The following is an 18,669-nucleotide window of genomic DNA, read 5'->3' as shown; positions in this document are numbered from 1 at the left end:
ATTCGCAAATTATTTTACGCTAGAAATTCATAAAAAATTTTCCTTTTATATCTAAGATTTGAAAATTTAATACAAGACTCCTAACATATTTTTACAATAGCAGTTGAAAAATAAAAGAAATATATAGTCACAATTTTTTTTACAAGCATTCAAATTTTAATTTTGACAACATACGTAAAAAACACGAAAATTCGCAAATTATTTTATGCTAGAAATTCAAAATTGCTTTTTAAATCTAAGATTTTAAAATTTTTATTAATTTATAATATATCTTAGATAGATAAACCGTCTTTGCTCAGAATCATTTTTCGTATACAATCATATAATATTATTGAATTCAAATTTAATTCCATACAGTACAGTAACCCATTTGTAACCTACTGTACAATAGAGTGACCTCCACGACTTAACAGCTTTTTTTTTATTTTTATTTTTTTTATGTTACTATAAATAGCATTAATAGATTTTCACTAGCTAATATTTTTTGTATGAAATATCTCATAAGTACTTAATTTGAAAATATTTTGTAATTAAATTGATTTAAGTAAAAATGTGAACAAAAACAAAATTGTAATCGTGGAAGTATTATTTTAGTTATTTTGTTGTAATTTAAAAATACCATTCAAACGTATTTGAAATTTTTAATATATGTTATTATATTTCTTACTCACAACAAATGAAATGTTTTCGGTAAATTAACTAGGTACTTTATCATTCTATATTATGCTAATAGTAAAATAAACTACTTTAATATAAATATGTCATAAAATATACTTAGTGATATGGTCTGACAGAATGTCTTCGCTCAGAATGGTTTTTTGGATACAACAAATAATAAATCATTGTGTTAAAATTTAACATATATACATAGTAGACATTTTAAATACGGAGGTACTAACTAAGTGGTTAGCTAATTTATCTCGTTGTGCTTTATTATAAACATCATTCTATTTGAAAACCTTTATTTTGGAAATCAAAATTATAGTCTCATAAAACTAGGCAATTTCTTCAAAACATTCACATTCAATCAAACAATTACTATGTCTCTTTTTAGATTCTGAACGAAGTGATGAATGTATTGATTTTACAATGATGTGTGTTTTTTTTTTTTTGTGTCTGTGTACAGCATAACTAGTCGAAATAATGCTTCGATTTCAAACTTTGGGGGTGGTTTCCGATGTGAAATTGAAGATCCTTAGTGCATTATAGAGGTCAAAAGTAAACATTTTCAAACAGTTTTCAAAAAAATCGAGAAAAACAAAAAAAAAATGACAGAAAAACGGGAATTTTTATGATTGTAATTCAAAAACTAATCATTGTAAATACTTAAAATTGTTACTAAATGTTAATGTTAGGAATATCTATATACAGTTTAATTTTCAAAAATTTTCAACTTTTTTTGAGTTATTTATAGACCACTGAAATTTTCGATTTTTTTGAGAATTTTTTTTGAAGTGTCGGTTAAAAAATGTTGGACGACCAAAAAAACTTGAAAATTTAATACACGATTCCTTATGAGTTATTCTTATTGTAGCTAAAAAAAATTAAATATCGTAAGTCACAACTTTTTTTAATAAGCGTTTACAGTTCAAAATTTTACGAAAGCTGTCGAAAACGCGAAAATTTGCAAATAATTTTGAAGTTGAAAAATCATAAAATTTTTTTCGTTTATAACTAAGGATTAAATATACAAAACTAAGTTTTCCTTCAATTAGCTATAGAGAAAACTCGAAGCATCATTAGAGGACAAATTTTAAGTGCGTTTGAATTTTAAATTTTTACGAAATAGCGTAACAATAACGATTTATTCTCAAACGATTTTAAACATTTGTTATTATTCAAAAAGTATAAGTCATAGATACTTGAACAATTTTACCAGTTATTTAGATTGGCATTTTCTTTACATGATTTAATTTTCAAAATATTTTTTTTGAAGTGTCGATAAAATTTTTATGGCCCTATAAAAATACTTGAAAATTTAATGCAAAGTTCCTCATAAGTTATTCTTATAGTGATTAAAAAATTATAAAAATACATATGCATGATTTTATTTTATTAGTATTTGAATTTCAAATATTGACTTAATACGTAAAAATTACGGCAGTTTTCAAATTATCTTAGATCGAAATTCATAAAAGTTTTTCTTTTTAATTCTAAGATTTGAGAATTTAATACAAGGCTCATAATATATTTTTACAATAGCTGTTGAAAAATAAAATAAATGTATAACCACAATTTTTTTTTACATGTATTCAAATTTTAATTTTGACAACATACGTAAAAATCACAAAAATTCCGTAAATTATTTTATCCTAGAAATTCATAAAAACTTTTACTTTTATACCTAAAATTTGAAAATTTTATACAAGGCTCCTAAAATATTTTTACAATAGCATTTGAGAAATAAAATAAATATATGGTCACACATTTTTTTTATAAGCATTTACAGTTCAAATTTTGACTAAATACATAAAAATTACGGCAATGTTCAAATTATCTTAGATAGAAATTCATAGAAGTTTTTCTTTTTAATTCTAAGATTTGAGAATTTAATACAAGGCTCATAATATAGTTTTGCAATAGCAGTTGAAAAATAAAAGAAATATATAGCCACATTTTTTTTTTTACAGGCTTTCAAATTTTAATTTTGACAACATACGTAAAAATCACGAAAATTCGTAAATTATTATATTCTAGAAATTCATAAAAAATTTTCCTTTTATACCTAAGATTTGAAAATTGAATACGAGGCTCCTAAAATATTTTTACAATAGCAGTTGAAAATAAAATAAATTCATAGTCACAATTTTTTTTATAAGCATTTAAAGTTCAAATTTTTGCAAAATTTGCAAATTATTATAAGCTAGAAATTCATAAAAAATTTTCTTTTTAAATCTAAGCTTTGATAATTTAATACGAGATTCCTTACAAATTTGTCATTCTTTATCACAAAAAAATGACCACCGGAAATTCAAATTAAATTTTTATTAGCATTTGAATTTCAAATATTGACAAAAATTCGTTAAAACTATGAATATTTGCAAATTATTTTGTAGTTCAAAATTCATAATATTGTTTGTATTTATATCTAAGATTATAAAATTTAACACCAAGTTTTCCATAAGTTTTTCTTCAAATAGCTATAGAGAAAATTTGAAGCGTCATTATAGGAAAAATGTTTTGAGCGTTTGAGTTTTAAATTTTTATGAAATCGCGTAATGATAACGATTTATCCTCAAACCAGGTATTCGTATATCTATGATAATGTAAGGTATTATGAATTATGATAACTACATGATAACTACACTAATTGATTAACCATGCAAAATGCAAAATGCGTCTTAATTAAAAAATAAAATATTTGTTTCAAAATAGAATATATGACAATATTTAAATATAATATATCCTAGACTGACAAATCATCTCCGTTCAGAATCGTTTTTCGTATACAATGATACCTATCATTGCATTCAAATTTAATCCCATCCATTACAGTAATCTACAGTACAGCAGAGCGACATCCACGACTTACGCGCTTTTTTATGATTGTTATGATGTTGATAATATAAGTGATCCTTAAATGATAAGTAAAACTTATATCAATTATTTTAAGAAGAATAAATAATATTTCAGTTTGCTTAGGTAAAATGAAATAACTGTCTTCCAACTAAACCAGAGTGGTGAAGTGGTAATGTGAAAACAGGTAAGTTAGGCCTTTAAATAACAATTAAAGTTCATATTTGGTAAATTTTTAAAAATAAAAATCAGGCATAAATCTAGGTTTAAAGCTCATTCGTTCTAGTGTTTTCATGACCATTTCTAACGTTATTGTATCATACTATATTGCCCAGTCCCTCTACCTATATTACTCATTTTCCTATTAGTAAACAGAATATTTTAGTAGGTTATATTATAGTATTCACAAAATACACATCGTTTAGTATACAACTATATACTATAGACCTACTACAATTGTAGTCCAATCTTAATTTCATGATTTGGGGTATTATTGCATAGACTTAAATCAAGACGCAATGACCTATGATATAATGTTGTTATATAGTATGTTTCAAATAACAAAAACAACAGAGTGTGTGTATTTACTCATTATTATTAATATGAAACCAGAAACATGAATGATTACTTCAGTGTGGCATTTTAATATTTGATTTATAGTTAAGACAAATGGTGGTTCGCTTAACACTATAAATGGTACAACGATAAATGTTCAATAAATACCTGCATCGTGGAGTGCTTAAAGGGATGAATATTTTTGATGAGTTTAACACGTCTTGTTGCTGTTCAGAACTCTTCTCATCTAGGGAATTAAACCCTTCACTTGAAGTCACATTATATTGAAGGTCATCCTGTGAACAAACATATATGAGCAATAAGAAATATCATCGTTAATGTTCAAATAATAAGAGAGTATAAACATCTGAGTATACAGAGTAATTCACCAAGTATGCTCGCTCTTATTTCATCATTTAATCCTTTATAAAGTTACTAAACTTCTAAACTTCTAGTTCTTAGAATTTTTGAAGTATGCAAAGGTAAATCAACCATAAAAAAATTATAATATTTTTCTGCATAATTTAAAAACTAGTGTTCTGCGGTGATAATAATTTCTCTTTTTTGTATAGTGATTAAATTTATAATTGCTACTAAGCAGATGATTGTATAAAGGTATAAATATATTGTACTGAATCAATATAAAAATATGAATTTATCATATTATCAGTGTGATGCATATATTTTATGTCAGATGGTTATTACTTGAAATGAAGACGTAATTTTTAAATTGTTGACGAAATTATAATAAATAATAATTAGTTCTTATTATAATTAAAGATAACGGGAAACTATGTAAATATAAAGCATTGTTAATTATAATTACATTTAAATTGATTGAACTTATAGTTACGAAAATGAAAATAAAGGAAATAAATTATATTCAATTATAACACTTAACGCTTTAATTTTATGTATTTTCTATTCTTCTAAGTTGATCTAAGTTATAATTTAATAATAAATAGTGCATATTATTCTAATTCAATATATTCTTGTATTAAATATTACTTAGATGTTCATATAATATGCCGATAATCTATAAATAAAATTATCATTAGAAAATAACAATAGAATCTCTTAGCTTATTAAAACCAGCTTTGTACATTTCTCCAGGTTTTCCATTCTTTCTGTATTTTTTCATTACACTTACCGAAACTTACTAATAAACCAAGAGAGAAATTAAAAATACAGTGGTTAGTTTAAAGCACACCAACTAAATAATATATCCAATCAAAATATTTGTTTCGATTGGTGTGGCAGATAATTGGTAAATACATATTTATTGACCGCACATACTAATATATCATACATCTATGTTAATATTATATAATACTCAATTAGTATTAACAACATCGAAAATATGAAAAATCTAATATTGGCATAACATATTGTATGGTGCAATAAGTAGTAACTTAATAATATTTGATCAGTACCTATAATACTGTATATTATTAAGTAGTTTAAATGTTTTAAATATCTAATGTTAATAAGATATCGTATATAATTATTGTATTGTTAGAAATAAACGACGATAATAATATTTTAATAAAAAAAAGTTTGTTTATTTATTTAAAAAATTAAGTACCGATGACTTGTTCATTTTCCAGAAATATTAAATTAACTAGAATCTAAAATAGTTTATTCCATAATTGATTATTTGAACATTTTACAACGAATTCATATTTCAAATTTCAATGAATTAATTATGTTCTAATTATATTATCTTGATCAATATAACCAACTGTATGTATAATTTTGACGTAACTAGCTGACTGGTTAAATAATCATAAAAATACAACAGACTAAGCGTTTATATTTTTAAATTGAATTTAATAAAGTTCAGTGTTACATATTATTTATAAGCCTGGCAGTTGAATGTAAATAGATAGGCTACAATAGAAAGCAATGATATCTGAAATATACTTTAATAAGTAATAAACTAAAACAGAAAATTTAACAGAGATACTACTTTTTTTCATACGTTTTTTAAGAGTTTTATACCATTTATTGTTATTATTATTATTATTTTGTTTATAGTTACACGGCGTTTTAGATAGGCAGTTAAGCTACACCACTGTCTTGATTCATTTTTCTGGTATCATATTATAAGGATTGTGACACTAATAATTTGTCAAAAATAAAACAAAACACAATTAGGTAAATGTTGATGTGAATTAATGTTATATTATGTTATTTATGTAAGAGATAATCAACCAAATAGTAATTAAGAAAATATTATAGTAATTAATAAACAGTTAGTTTTCGTTAACTTAATTTTTTTTTTATTATTCAAGGAAAAATAGTTATTTATTTGTTTATAATTTAAAGTCTATGATATATTTTATCAAAATCCCCACATTATTTGATATTCACATTATATTTATAACAGCTACAACCAGATAATTTAAAATTTTTAATAGTATCACCAGTACTACCACCTCCCCCCACCAAAAAAAAAAAAAATAAATAAATAAGAAAAGATAAATAAAAATAAGTGGATATAAGTAAGCCATCTAATAATATTAAACTAAAACTTTGTACCTCAAATATCTCTTGTTATTATTTATTCAGAAGTACAAGAGAAATAAAAAAATATTTTAGTAAATTATCTTAAAGTGTCGAGAATACATAGTTTAAACTTTAAATTATTATTTAGAAGTTTGATTTCAATTTAAGTACCTGAAATATATATTGATTAAAATATATGAAATATTGCATTGAACTACTACAATTTAATATAATATTCAATTTAAACTATTGTATGTTTGCATACAATTTTCAAAATACTAATCTACAAATGTGATATTTATAGAAATGCTATAAAAAAAATACTATTAAACTTTTATAAGAGTGAGTATTGGTAGGATTAGTTTCAAACTATACAAGGAATTCATTTTAAGTACCTAGTGGCTGTAAAGTCTGTGGTATGCTTCTTTTTTCCTACTATGAAGGCAAAATATTAGTTTTAATAACAAATTTTAATTTTTTACAACTGCCCATAGGTGTTTTTTTTTTTCAAGTGAACAAAAATTAACATTGCACAGAATTATTTTTAATTATTTCAGTTTGGTTTAGATATAAAAAAACATAATCGAGAAATGATATATTCTGTATCTAATAATTTATTTATGAATACAATATTTTTGAGAAGTTGACTACGGTGAAAAAAATATGTCTAACACATTCCCAAAAGAGCAAAAAATATGTAAAGGATAGGTTAAAACCCGTTTTCCCTTGGTGGGTTAAAACGGAAAATGAAATTGTCTATCTAGTGTTGAGAAAAAAAGAAGACTTAAGGCAGCTGTGATTCGTATTTAGTTGGGACAATATCGTGATTTCCCCTCGGTCACTCTCATGGGAACTAAAAGTTTTTTTTCCAATGAATAATGAAAAGTTTTGATAGTCTCTGATACATTTATTGTGACCATCAATTGGTAATAAATTCAAAGCCACAAAGACTAAAGATATTAATTGCCCTTGCGCTATTGTTTTAATTATTAGCTGATCGCCTTTTTTTGGATTGTGGCCAAAATAGACGTTTCAATGTTAATAGCATATTTTTGTGTATGTTCAACAATATCTGTCTTGTGAATTATTCTGTCAGAAAAATCCAATGCTTGTGTACATACTATTTTCTTTATTTTCTGCAAAGACCAGCTTTTTGCATTATATTGAAAATTACAAGTATATATACCTACTTATAAATATTAAAATATAACAGTGAAATATGATAAATTCATATTATTTAAAATAAACTTGTTAAATACAAACTGTAATATACAGTTGGTTCTAAATTAGTTGCAATAAATAATAATAATATAGTTTAGGTAAGTAAATTTTATTAAACAAAAAATATTGTTGCATGGAAGTTATACTGTACTGTCTTAATATCATATTGAACAGCAGCACTAATAATCGTCAACCATAACTCCCAAATGTTGTTATTAATTTTTTCGCATACAAAAAAACCCAAAATTATTATTATTATCGTGTAGTTACTTGTCAGACTTATTATTAAATATTATATATTTTCAATTTTGTTCATTTGTACAAGTGTGAGGTTCGCGTTATGTTATTATTTTATTTAGTTTAAGTGAATTATGTTAAGTTTGCGTTACCTGATCTTCTGTGAGTAATTTTTTTTCTACATTTATAGTAATTGTTTGATTAATTTTATGCGAGTTATGAAAGATTTTGAAACAACTATTTTATTTGTTACATTATTTTCAAATCACAGTTCTAATAATGACACTTAATTTAGTTTGAGAATATAACTTTATATAATAACCTAATATCTAGTTTTTGAGTAACTATTAGCTTTAATTAATTCGATATTAAGTATTTTGATTATTATGTAGTGTTGTTTAACCTTAGTTGTATATATCAAGCAATTCATTTTTCTTATGATGTTCTCATGCGTTTGTCAGCACCTTTAACAATTTGCTACTAACGATAAAGAGAGAGCTACACGAGTTTTGTCCTGAAGGAAAGTCAATTTAAAAAAAAAAAGCGGGTAAGTTGATGTCGCTCTGCTGTACATTAGGTGGTGAGGTGGAACTCTGACTAAGGTAAGTTAGATTTGAATGCAATGATAGGTAGGTATCATTGTATACGAAAAACGATTCTGAACGGAGCTGATTTGCCAGTCTAGGATATATTATATTTAAATATTGTCATATATTCTATTTTGAAACAAATATTTTATTTTTCCATTAAATTTTGAACTACAGAATAATTTGCAAATATTCAAGGTTTTGACAAATTTTTGTCAATATTTGAAATTAAAATGATAATAAAAATTTAATTTGAATTTTCGGTGGACATTTTTTTTGTGATAAAGATTGACAAATTTGTAAGGAATCTTGTCTTAAATTTTCAAATCTTAGATTTAAAAAAGAAATTTTTTATGAATTTCTAGCTTAAAACAATATGCGAATTTTTGTGATTTTTACTTATTTTGTCAAAATTCAAAATTTGAATGCTTATAAAAAAAATTGTGATTATGAATTTATTTTATTTTTCAACTGCTATGATGGTAACAATATTTTAGGAGCCTTGTCTTAAATTTTTAAATCTTAGATATAAAAGCTAATTTTTTTATGAATTTCTAGGATAAAATAATTTACGAATATGCTAATCTAAATAACAGGTGAAATTGTCGAGTATCTACGACTTATACTTTTTGAATAATAACAAATATTTAAATTCCTTTGAGGATAAATCGTTATCGTTACGCTATTTCGTAAAAATTTAAAATTCAAACGCACTTAAAATTTTTCCTTTAATGATGCTTCAAGTTTTCTCTATAGCTACTTGAAGGAAAACTTATGGAAAACTTAGTGCTGTATTTTTAATCCTTAGTTATAAACATAAAAATTTTTATGATTTTTCAACTTCAAAATTACTTGCAAATTTTCGCGTTTCGGACAGATTTCGTAAGATTTTGAACTGTAAACGCTTATTAAAAAAAATTGTGACTTACGATTTTTAATTTTTTTTAGCTACAATAAGAATAACTCATAAGGAACCGTGTATTAAATTTTCAAGTTTTTTTGGTCGTCCAATATTTTTTTACTGACACCTCAAAAAAAATTCTCAACAAAATCGAAGATTTCAGTGGTCTATAAATAACTAAAAAAAGTCGAAAATTTTTGAAAATTGAACTGTATATAGATAACACTAACATAAACATTTGGTGAAAATTTCAAGTATTTACAGTGATTAGTTTTTGAATTACAACCATATAAAAAAATCGATTTGGTTAAAAACTGGTTTTGCGTAAAAATTCCTTTTTTTCTGTAATTTTTTTTTTGTTTTTCTCTAAACTTTTGGAAAATGTTTACTTTTGACTATAATTCACCCAGGATATGCACTTTTACATCGGAAACCACTCCCAAAGTTTGAAATTGAAGAATTATTTCGACTACTTATGCTGTACACAGACCCAAAAAAAAACACACACATCATTGTAAAATCAATAAATTCATCACTTCGTTCAGAATCTAAAACATGAATTTATATTTATATATATTTTTTTACTTTTAATTTATATTAATTATGTATGACAGGACGAATTTATTTTACTCATTTATCTTGAGTAATATATATTATATGTATTTATTTATATATATATATTTATTGTGATTTACATTATTTTAATTTTAAATATTTTATATTAGTTATAAATATCTCAACATAAATGTATGCTATCTATAATATTGTATAACGGACAAATTTATCATTTTGAATTTCTCTGCACTAAACTTACTATAAAGCATACATTTATTCCTTCGTGTTTGGAATAAAACTCGTGTGTAGCTTTTATATTATTCAGTTCTACCTTCTACGTCGATTCAGTTCACTTCTGTGTCGTGTTTTTTTTAATCACACGTGGCGGACCTTTTACGAGTAGTCCGGTTCACGTGAGTTTTGATCTGTTTAGTACGAGTTGTCGATGACATCTTTTACGTTCAGGTCATGTCTACTTTCACACATGCTGAATTTATACACTAAGCGTAATATATTTATTTCACTGTCTCATTATTTGACTTATTTATCACTGTCATTGCAAATTCTGTATCATTTCTACCGGCGCTCCCCTCACTTACCAACTAATATTTTACATTAGAACCTATATTTTAATATATTATTTGATAATCATGTAATGAATTTATAATGTCGATATTATTATTATTTTGATTAAGTATGTAGTTTTTTGTATGTTTTGCTAGGTATTTTTTGAAAAGCAAGAATTTTATAATTATTTGATATTATTTTTTTTTGAGATTGCCAGTTAATTTTTTTTCGAAACAATAATTATTATAATTTATTTATTATTCATAAACACTCAGAATAGACTACTACACGATATAAAAAATATATCCACACTAACACTTGTTTCTAGACACCCATGTCACATACACTTTGTTCATTAGTAGTTTCCGATTGTTTCAACCACTGCTCACACGTCATACGCACTCGCTTAACCGCATGGTTAGAATGGGTACACGTATATAGGGTTTTGGACATACACGTAATATTATCACCAGTCCCAGAGAAGTCTCGACTGTTTAAAATGGGTACAAGTATTTTTTAAATTATTTCGTATTTGGTTTTATTTAATCGTAGATACGTTTATAGGTTACATTTAAATACTTACTGTGATGTTGTCGTATTCGATGGTTGACAGTAACGGCACTTGAGGTCTATTGGTACTGGAACCCTTCATTTCAAAACAGTTTCGTCATGCCCACTTCCTTTACTAGGATACAACCTAATAATAAACAAAATAAATAATGTTTAACAGTTAATTCAAGAATGATTTATAGTACTCAATCTTAAAGCAACTTATCAAAAAAATAATTTTCGAAAAATCAACTAAATTCAGCATAATATAGAAGATAATACAGATTCATAATAATTGAGAATATTATTCATTTGATTATTGTTTTATATAATTATACTACATTATTACATATATTATTACGCATGCGGCCCGCGTACCTTTTTTATCTGGCACACGCTACATTTTCAAATTATAATTTTAGCACTTATCTGTATTTTATTTTATTTTATTACATTTTTCGATAAAATGTGGATATATTTTCTTATCTAGTTTTAAACCGAAACTAAATTATTAAATGTCTAAATATATATTTATAATGGCGTAGCTAACATACTTTTTATTACATTTTATCGGTTTAGTCATATCCGTACTGCCGTAGTGTCACGCCGCCGCGCCGTTAGTACTATTATTTTCGTGTTTTGTAGTAATTAATTTAATAATGTCCTCTAAAAAGCGTAAAATCGAAGATGAAAATAGAATTAAGATAAAAACAAATGTTAGTAAATTTGAAGGACCTTTTTTTTTTTTGCTTTCTCCTATGCACTGTGGCTCGCTAGATTTTTAAGTACTTAAAAGTGGCCCGCTAGTTACTTTGAGTTGCCCATCCCTGACGTATGAGAAATATTTTTAAAGTATTTATAAATATATGTATTGTATGTATATATAATATATTATATACCTATATTTATATATATATTTATCTATTATATAAATGTGAAAATGAAAACCTTTGAGGCCTATGTTCTTGGAAACTACTGAACCGATCGTTATGATTTTTTTTTTTTTTTTTAATTGAAGAGCTTATTGCGGAGAAGGTATATGGAATTTGATCGATTCTCTAACTTAATAAACGAAGGAGTTATCAATTATTATAAATAATATTTTGTTATGTAGACTTGGCAACATGGCAAGCATTCTGGATTTCCACAATCACTACAATTCGATTATCCCTGACCACTCAGGGTGTCCAACGGCTGACGGTTAAAAAAAATTTTTTTTTAATGTCTCATCTTTCCAATAAATCAAATGAATGGCTCTGTGAACGTGCAATTTTGGCCCCTAAAACGACACTGTCAACATCATAAACGAAAAAGTTCTTTCCATGTTCGAAGCTGATAAAAAAAAACTATATTACCATAGATACACTTAATAATCAAGATGAAGCTATAGATATCCTGAATGAATTTCTTAACTAATTAAATCCATCAGGTCTCCCCCCACCCAAACTTGATTTAAAAATTGGTGCGCCTATTATTATCATGCGAAATTTAAATGCACCCAAATTGTGCGATGGAATGAGATTAAAAATATTGTCTTTGAAAATAATCTTATTGAATCTGAAATTCTTACTGGTTCAGCGAGTGGTCAAATAGTATGTATTCTAAGAATACCAATAATAACAAACGAATATCCCTTCGAATTTAAGCGTGTCCAATTTCCTATTTAACTTTTTTTGGCTATGTCAATTATTAATAAGGCACAAGAGTAGACAATGAAAGTTGCAGGAATTGAAATCAGCGATCCCTGCTTCACTCATGGACAATTTTAACTAGTAAGCCTATATATTTAATTGGAAAACACTAAATCTAAATGTTGTTTTATAAGTATACAACAAAAATTCCATGTGTTTAACTTTAGGATCTTACAACATAAAAAATGTACTTTAAAAAAGTAAAGTTTTAGATCATTTTATATTTATACTTTACTAAAAAAGTAAAGTTTTAGATCATTTTATATTCATATAGACTCAACTACGTTAGCCATTACTTAATATGGATTTCATTCACATATTATTGTCCAGTAATAATAATTTAAGACATTTGAGACCATCTTTCCACAGAACAAATTCTCCCCTATTATCCGCTACCTCATTCCAATCCATGTCTCCGTAGTTCACTCCTCTAGCACTTAGGAAATCTTTTTTGAATTCCATCTTCCCAACGTAGCCTTGGTCTACCCAGTGGTCTTTTTCTCCTTTAGTTTTCTTGGAGTACTCTTTGAACCATTGATTCTTGCTTTCTATATACATGATCTGCCCATTCCATCTTTTTAATTTTGATCTCGTTTATAATAGTTGGTGTATTGAAAAGCTCCGTTATTTCTTGTATAGCTGAACTTTAACCTCTTTTGACAGAACTTTCGAGCATATAGTAGTTTGCCTAGTGCAAAGAAGCATTTATTTCCCATTTTTATTATTTGTTGAATTTCAATTTAACATTCATTCTTCTATGTTACATTGGCCCATGTATTTGAAAACTTCAAATTTTTTGAACTAGTAGTAACCCACTGTCATAGTTTCGGTTTCAGGAAAATAATATAGTCCCTACTAACTTTCATGTATTACGTTTTTTTTCCATGTCGAGACGTAGCCCCACCTTATTTGCCGATTCTATTAACCTGTCACATAGATATACCACTATTTGTTCCTCTTCCCTTAGCAAGACTATACGTCTGCATAAGTGATCAGAATAAATCAAGTTATATCCATTCTTACTCCTTCATCTCTTAAAATATTTATTTCTCAGATCACCTTCTCTAATACTAAATTAAAAAGAATTTGTGACAAGGCATCCCCCTGTCTAAGTCCGGTTCTTACCTCCACCATCCTCGATGTCACGTTTCCTACTTTGACTTTGAACTTAGTCTATTTTATACAGGGTACGGCATAATGGACTCCCACATTTCCGAAGTGAATTTAAAAAAAAAAAACGATACAAGATAAAGAAAAAAAATTTATTTTTAAAACTATATTATGAAAGGTTTTTTTTAAATTATTTTTTAAAAATTATATCGTCTAAATGATTGCCTTGACGAGCAACGTACACATGGAGCCGTTCTCGAAAGTTTTCCAACACTTTCGCCAGCATATCGAGTGGAATCACGGAGATTTCTTGACGGATGGCCTCTTTTAGTTCTTCAATGGTTTTTGGTCGATGTTTGAAAACTTCAGCTTTGAGTTGTCCCCATAAGAAATAATCACATGGGCTCAAATCAGGGGAGCGAGGAGGCCATGTAATGTATTCCCTTAAGGAGATCAAGCGACCAGAAAACATTTTTTGTAATACAGCACGAGAACAACGGGCTGTATGAGCTGTGGCCCCATGCTGTTGAAACCAAAAGATATCATTATTTTCGTACTCTTCGATTTTCGGGCGTAAAAAGTTCTCCAGTACCGGATGAAAGTCACAGTAACTGTAACACAACCCTCTTAAAAAAATAAGGTCCCACGATGCCTACCGAGGACAAAGCACACCAAACTGTTACTTTAGGACTATGAAGAGGTCGTTAGTGTATTTTTAGAGGGTTTTCAGCAGCCCAATAACGAAAATTTTGTTTGTTCACTGTGCCAGAAATGTGGAAATGTACTTCGTCGCTACTCCACACAATACCGTTGGGAGGCACAACTGTAAGGATTGCATTAAAGCAATCTTTTCGTTTTCCACAAACTGTTGGACTTAATTCCTGAGTTACCATAATCTTATATGGGTTTAATTTAAGATCACAGTGCAAAATTCGCCTTACCGTTCGATCCGATATCCCGAGAGCAGAGGCATGTTTCCAAGCAGAACGCGACGGAGACTGCTCTATCGATGTTCTTACTGCGGCAATATTTTCCGGTGTTCTAACGACTTGGGACGTCCAACCAATTTTTTAGGTATTGCAGATCTCGTTGCTCTTAAATTTTGTACCCAATTCAAAATCGTTTTCCGATCAGGGACACTTTCGTTTGGATTCAAACTGAACCGAGTGCGAAATGCTTTCTGTGTCGCAATCACACATTCAGCGTTTTTGAAAAATGCCTCAATAACGAAACCAAGTTGGTTCACCAGACCACGGCATGGTGACGACTAAAAACCTTATTAATAATATAATCTAGTGAAATAAACCACTTTAATCTAATCAGTTTAATTACGCGCTAATGATTATTTGAAATATGAGAGTAATATTCAGAATGTCGGTTATGCTAGTTCTATCTATACTGTTCTTGCTTTTCGAATTTTTTGTGGATTGGGCATATATATACTACTATCCAATCTGTCAGTATAATTTCCGCCACCCACACTTCTTTTATTAACAAGTATATACTCTCTATCATGGAGCTATCTGCATGTTTTAAAATTTCACCTTGAAGGTCATCTTCTTCGGGTGACTTTTGGTTTTTGAGCCTTTTTATCTGTTGTTCGATTTTCTCTTTTGATGTAGGTGGGCAGGTATCACCATTGGGTTCGTTATGCCCATATGCAAATGTATCATCTAGTTCTTCACAATTGAGCAGTTCTTCAAAGTACTCTGCCCATTTCTCCATTATTTCTTCCTTGATCGTCACTAGCCTTCCATCGTCCTTTTCAGAAATTGTTCTTGCCTCTTGTATCCGTTTTTAAAGCTTTTTATCTTATGATATAGCTGCCACATATTATGTGATCTGTAATCATGTTCTGCCTTCTTTATTACATTTTGAACATACTTTCTCTTTTCACATCTAATAATGTTATGAGATTTTCCTTTTAACCCTAAAGATCCTTTCTTTTTCATGGTTGTTAGCATAATTTAGCCATCTTTCTCTTTCTATTTTCCTTCTGTCCAGGGCTTCTTGGCATATGACATTAAACCAGAGTTTGTTCATTCTATGGGCTTTCCCTAAAACTTTCTCCGACACTTTTCCAAGGGTATGTTTAATTATTTTCCATTGTTCGTCTACTTTTTCAGGATTTGAATTCTTTCACCATTTTCTGTATGTTCTCTTAAAACTCTCTAACTTTCCTATTATCCCTGAGTTTCTCTACATCAAACCCGAAAATTTCGGATCTCATATTTTTACTCATTGTTTTTAGCTTAACCCCAAGGTTGCTAGCTAATAGAAAATGATCAGAGACATAGTCAGCTCCCTATATGTTCTAACATCCTTTATGTTGTTGGTAAATCTCTCATTTATCAATATATGGTCTATTTGCTTTACGTGACTACCGCCAGGCGACATTCACATCCTTTTATGTATGTTCTTATGTGTATCCATTGTACTCATGGCTCTAAGACCTTTCCCTATGGCCAAATCTACAATTCTTGTGCGGTTGTTATTAATCGTGTTAAGTAAACTGTGGGTACCAATAGTTGGTCTAAGTGATCTTTCCCTATTTTGGCGTTCATATGTCCTAGCACAATTTTATGCTATTACCAATCCCTTCTAGTAGTAGTTCAATCTTAGTATTTAATCTTCTTTTTCTTGTCTTTTTCTTGTTGTGATTTGTCCTCCGTGGGTGCGTGTCTAGTCTCTATTTTCAATAACGCTAGTCTTTAGTTAATTACTCTAAAACCTTTTATCGTTGATACTATATTCTTATATGCCGCAAAACCAACTCCAAATTGTTATCTTTCATCGCACCCACCAAAAATGATTATCATATTGACCATGTCCATATTTCCTGCAGAGCTACTACTCTTAAACCATATTTTTCTACTTCCTTGATCATGCATTGTGCAGCACCGAGTTTGTAAGGTATCCATACGTTCCAAGTTCTAAAAATGAGTTCCAGGTTTTCGTTTCCATATATTTTGTCCATTAATTCTAGTCCGAGGCCTGTTCTTAGGATCCTAAACAAAATATTTTTACGAGGTAAGGTTGTTAGCCTTGCGCTCAACCCCCAACTTGGAGGACCTGACTACCCCAACCGCTTAAGGTTAAGGTACGGCTACTACAGTGTACTGATTGAGGTACACTGGGCGATGGGAGCGCCACTTTCCTTACGCCATGTATAATTTATATTATATTAATTGTAGTTCTTACATTAATTATGAAAAACTTGTAGATATATATTTTTTTTTAATTAACTTTATTTAAGTTTTGATTCCCTAAGTTCCGTGTCTCTGTTTGTATTAATGAAATTATTAAAAGAACTGAAGAGGACGTCATAGAGATAATTTGATTAATCGTTCAATTTCTAATATGTTGTTATTGAATGTTCAGGCTAAAAATAAACTTGAGTCTTTGAAAGTGGTCAATATTTCAAGATAACTAATTCACACGAATTGTCAAAAAATGAGGTCAAGATGATATTCAATGAATATGTATGAGAAATTGTTGTGATTATTTTTTTGGAGCTATAATACTGTATGGTAGTCATGACAATTTAAATAACTTTCATATAATATTCAAAAACCCCATTATTATTTATTAACCATACACACATTGTCCAATTTGTAATTAAAACAACACGTACCTTGATTCTCGACAATAATATATTTTAATAACAGAGACATTATATTATATAAGAATAATATATTATTTTATATTTGTTTAAATATTCAAATCTAAATTTAAAATAATATATTTAATATTTTATGACTTACACTCTCCGTAACATATTTCCACTAGGTTTTTAATCGTAATAAAAGATATTAAAAATGTAATTTATCCATACAACAGGAGAAAATACCTAATTTATTCAATATAATTTTATAATTATATAATTACAAGAAAAGAATAAACAGTAAAATCATGGTTACCCACATTATTTTAACAGATTTTATAGCAATAAAAAGTTTAATACTTAAGTAATAAAAATTATAGTTATATTTATGATGTATACCTATAATGTTTAACATAGTCACGTTTAAGTAGCCAATTTGTGTAAGTTGTATAGTGCATACTAGTATAAAATAATATATATTTATTAAACTATTTATTTTTAATTTTAAACAATCTAACCTTTTTAATACAATTTTAATGTTTCTAAATAAAACATTTTCCATATTATATATTTCAAGTTCTATATAAAAAACAATTTTAGTAACTGGTAACGTTTTAACAATATTATTTTCTCATACTGCAGTTCAATTTCATATTTTAAATTAACTTAATTTGACAAACCTCAAAATATATTTATGTTCAAATAACTGTATTTGAATTTATTTTAAGTTTATTATAATTTATTTTATTTTAATGGTATGACTACATTTAAATGTGTTTAATTAAATAGTATGTAATTGACGTCTGTGAGTTAGATTTGCAAATAGTAATTTACTGACAATAACGAACATACAACCACAGCGAACACTATATGCTACATTACTTCAGTGTACACAATTCAATGAAATTGTTTTATACTATTTTCTCAATACATGCGTGTATAAATTATATAAAGTAAAAAAATAAAATAAAAACGTTAATGGACATAATTTACTTGCGATTATTATGATGAATTTCTGCTCATGAATTCGCAGAGAAAATTATGAAACAAATAAAACATTTAGTAAAC

The 18,669-nt window shown here is 27.4% G+C and overlaps 1 protein-coding gene across 2 annotated transcripts in view; it reads right to left on the bottom strand.

Annotated features, from left to right (window-relative positions):
• LOC107169403 (uncharacterized) overlaps positions 1 to 18,669 on the bottom strand; it is a 332,658-nt gene that overhangs the window by 131,626 nt on the left and 182,363 nt on the right. For both annotated transcript variants that reach the window (XM_089216823.1, XM_089216824.1), the window contains exons 4-5: positions 11,231 to 11,344; positions 4,240 to 4,367 (exon numbers count right to left, since the gene is read on the bottom strand). In XM_089216823.1, coding sequence (XP_089072949.1) covers positions 4,240 to 4,367; positions 11,231 to 11,299 — 197 coding nt within the window. In that variant the 5' untranslated portion in view covers positions 11,300 to 11,344. The remainder of the gene's footprint in view (positions 1 to 4,239; positions 4,368 to 11,230; positions 11,345 to 18,669) is intronic.

Source organism: Diuraphis noxia, unplaced genomic scaffold, assembly GCF_037042655.1.
Source record: "Diuraphis noxia isolate RWA-SAM2 unplaced genomic scaffold, SU_Dnox_SAM2 contig0001, whole genome shotgun sequence".
Taxonomy (NCBI): Eukaryota; Metazoa; Arthropoda; class Insecta; order Hemiptera; family Aphididae; genus Diuraphis; species Diuraphis noxia.
The sequence above is the reverse complement of the archived record's forward strand: the minus strand, read 5'-3'. Positions and strand labels throughout refer to the sequence as shown.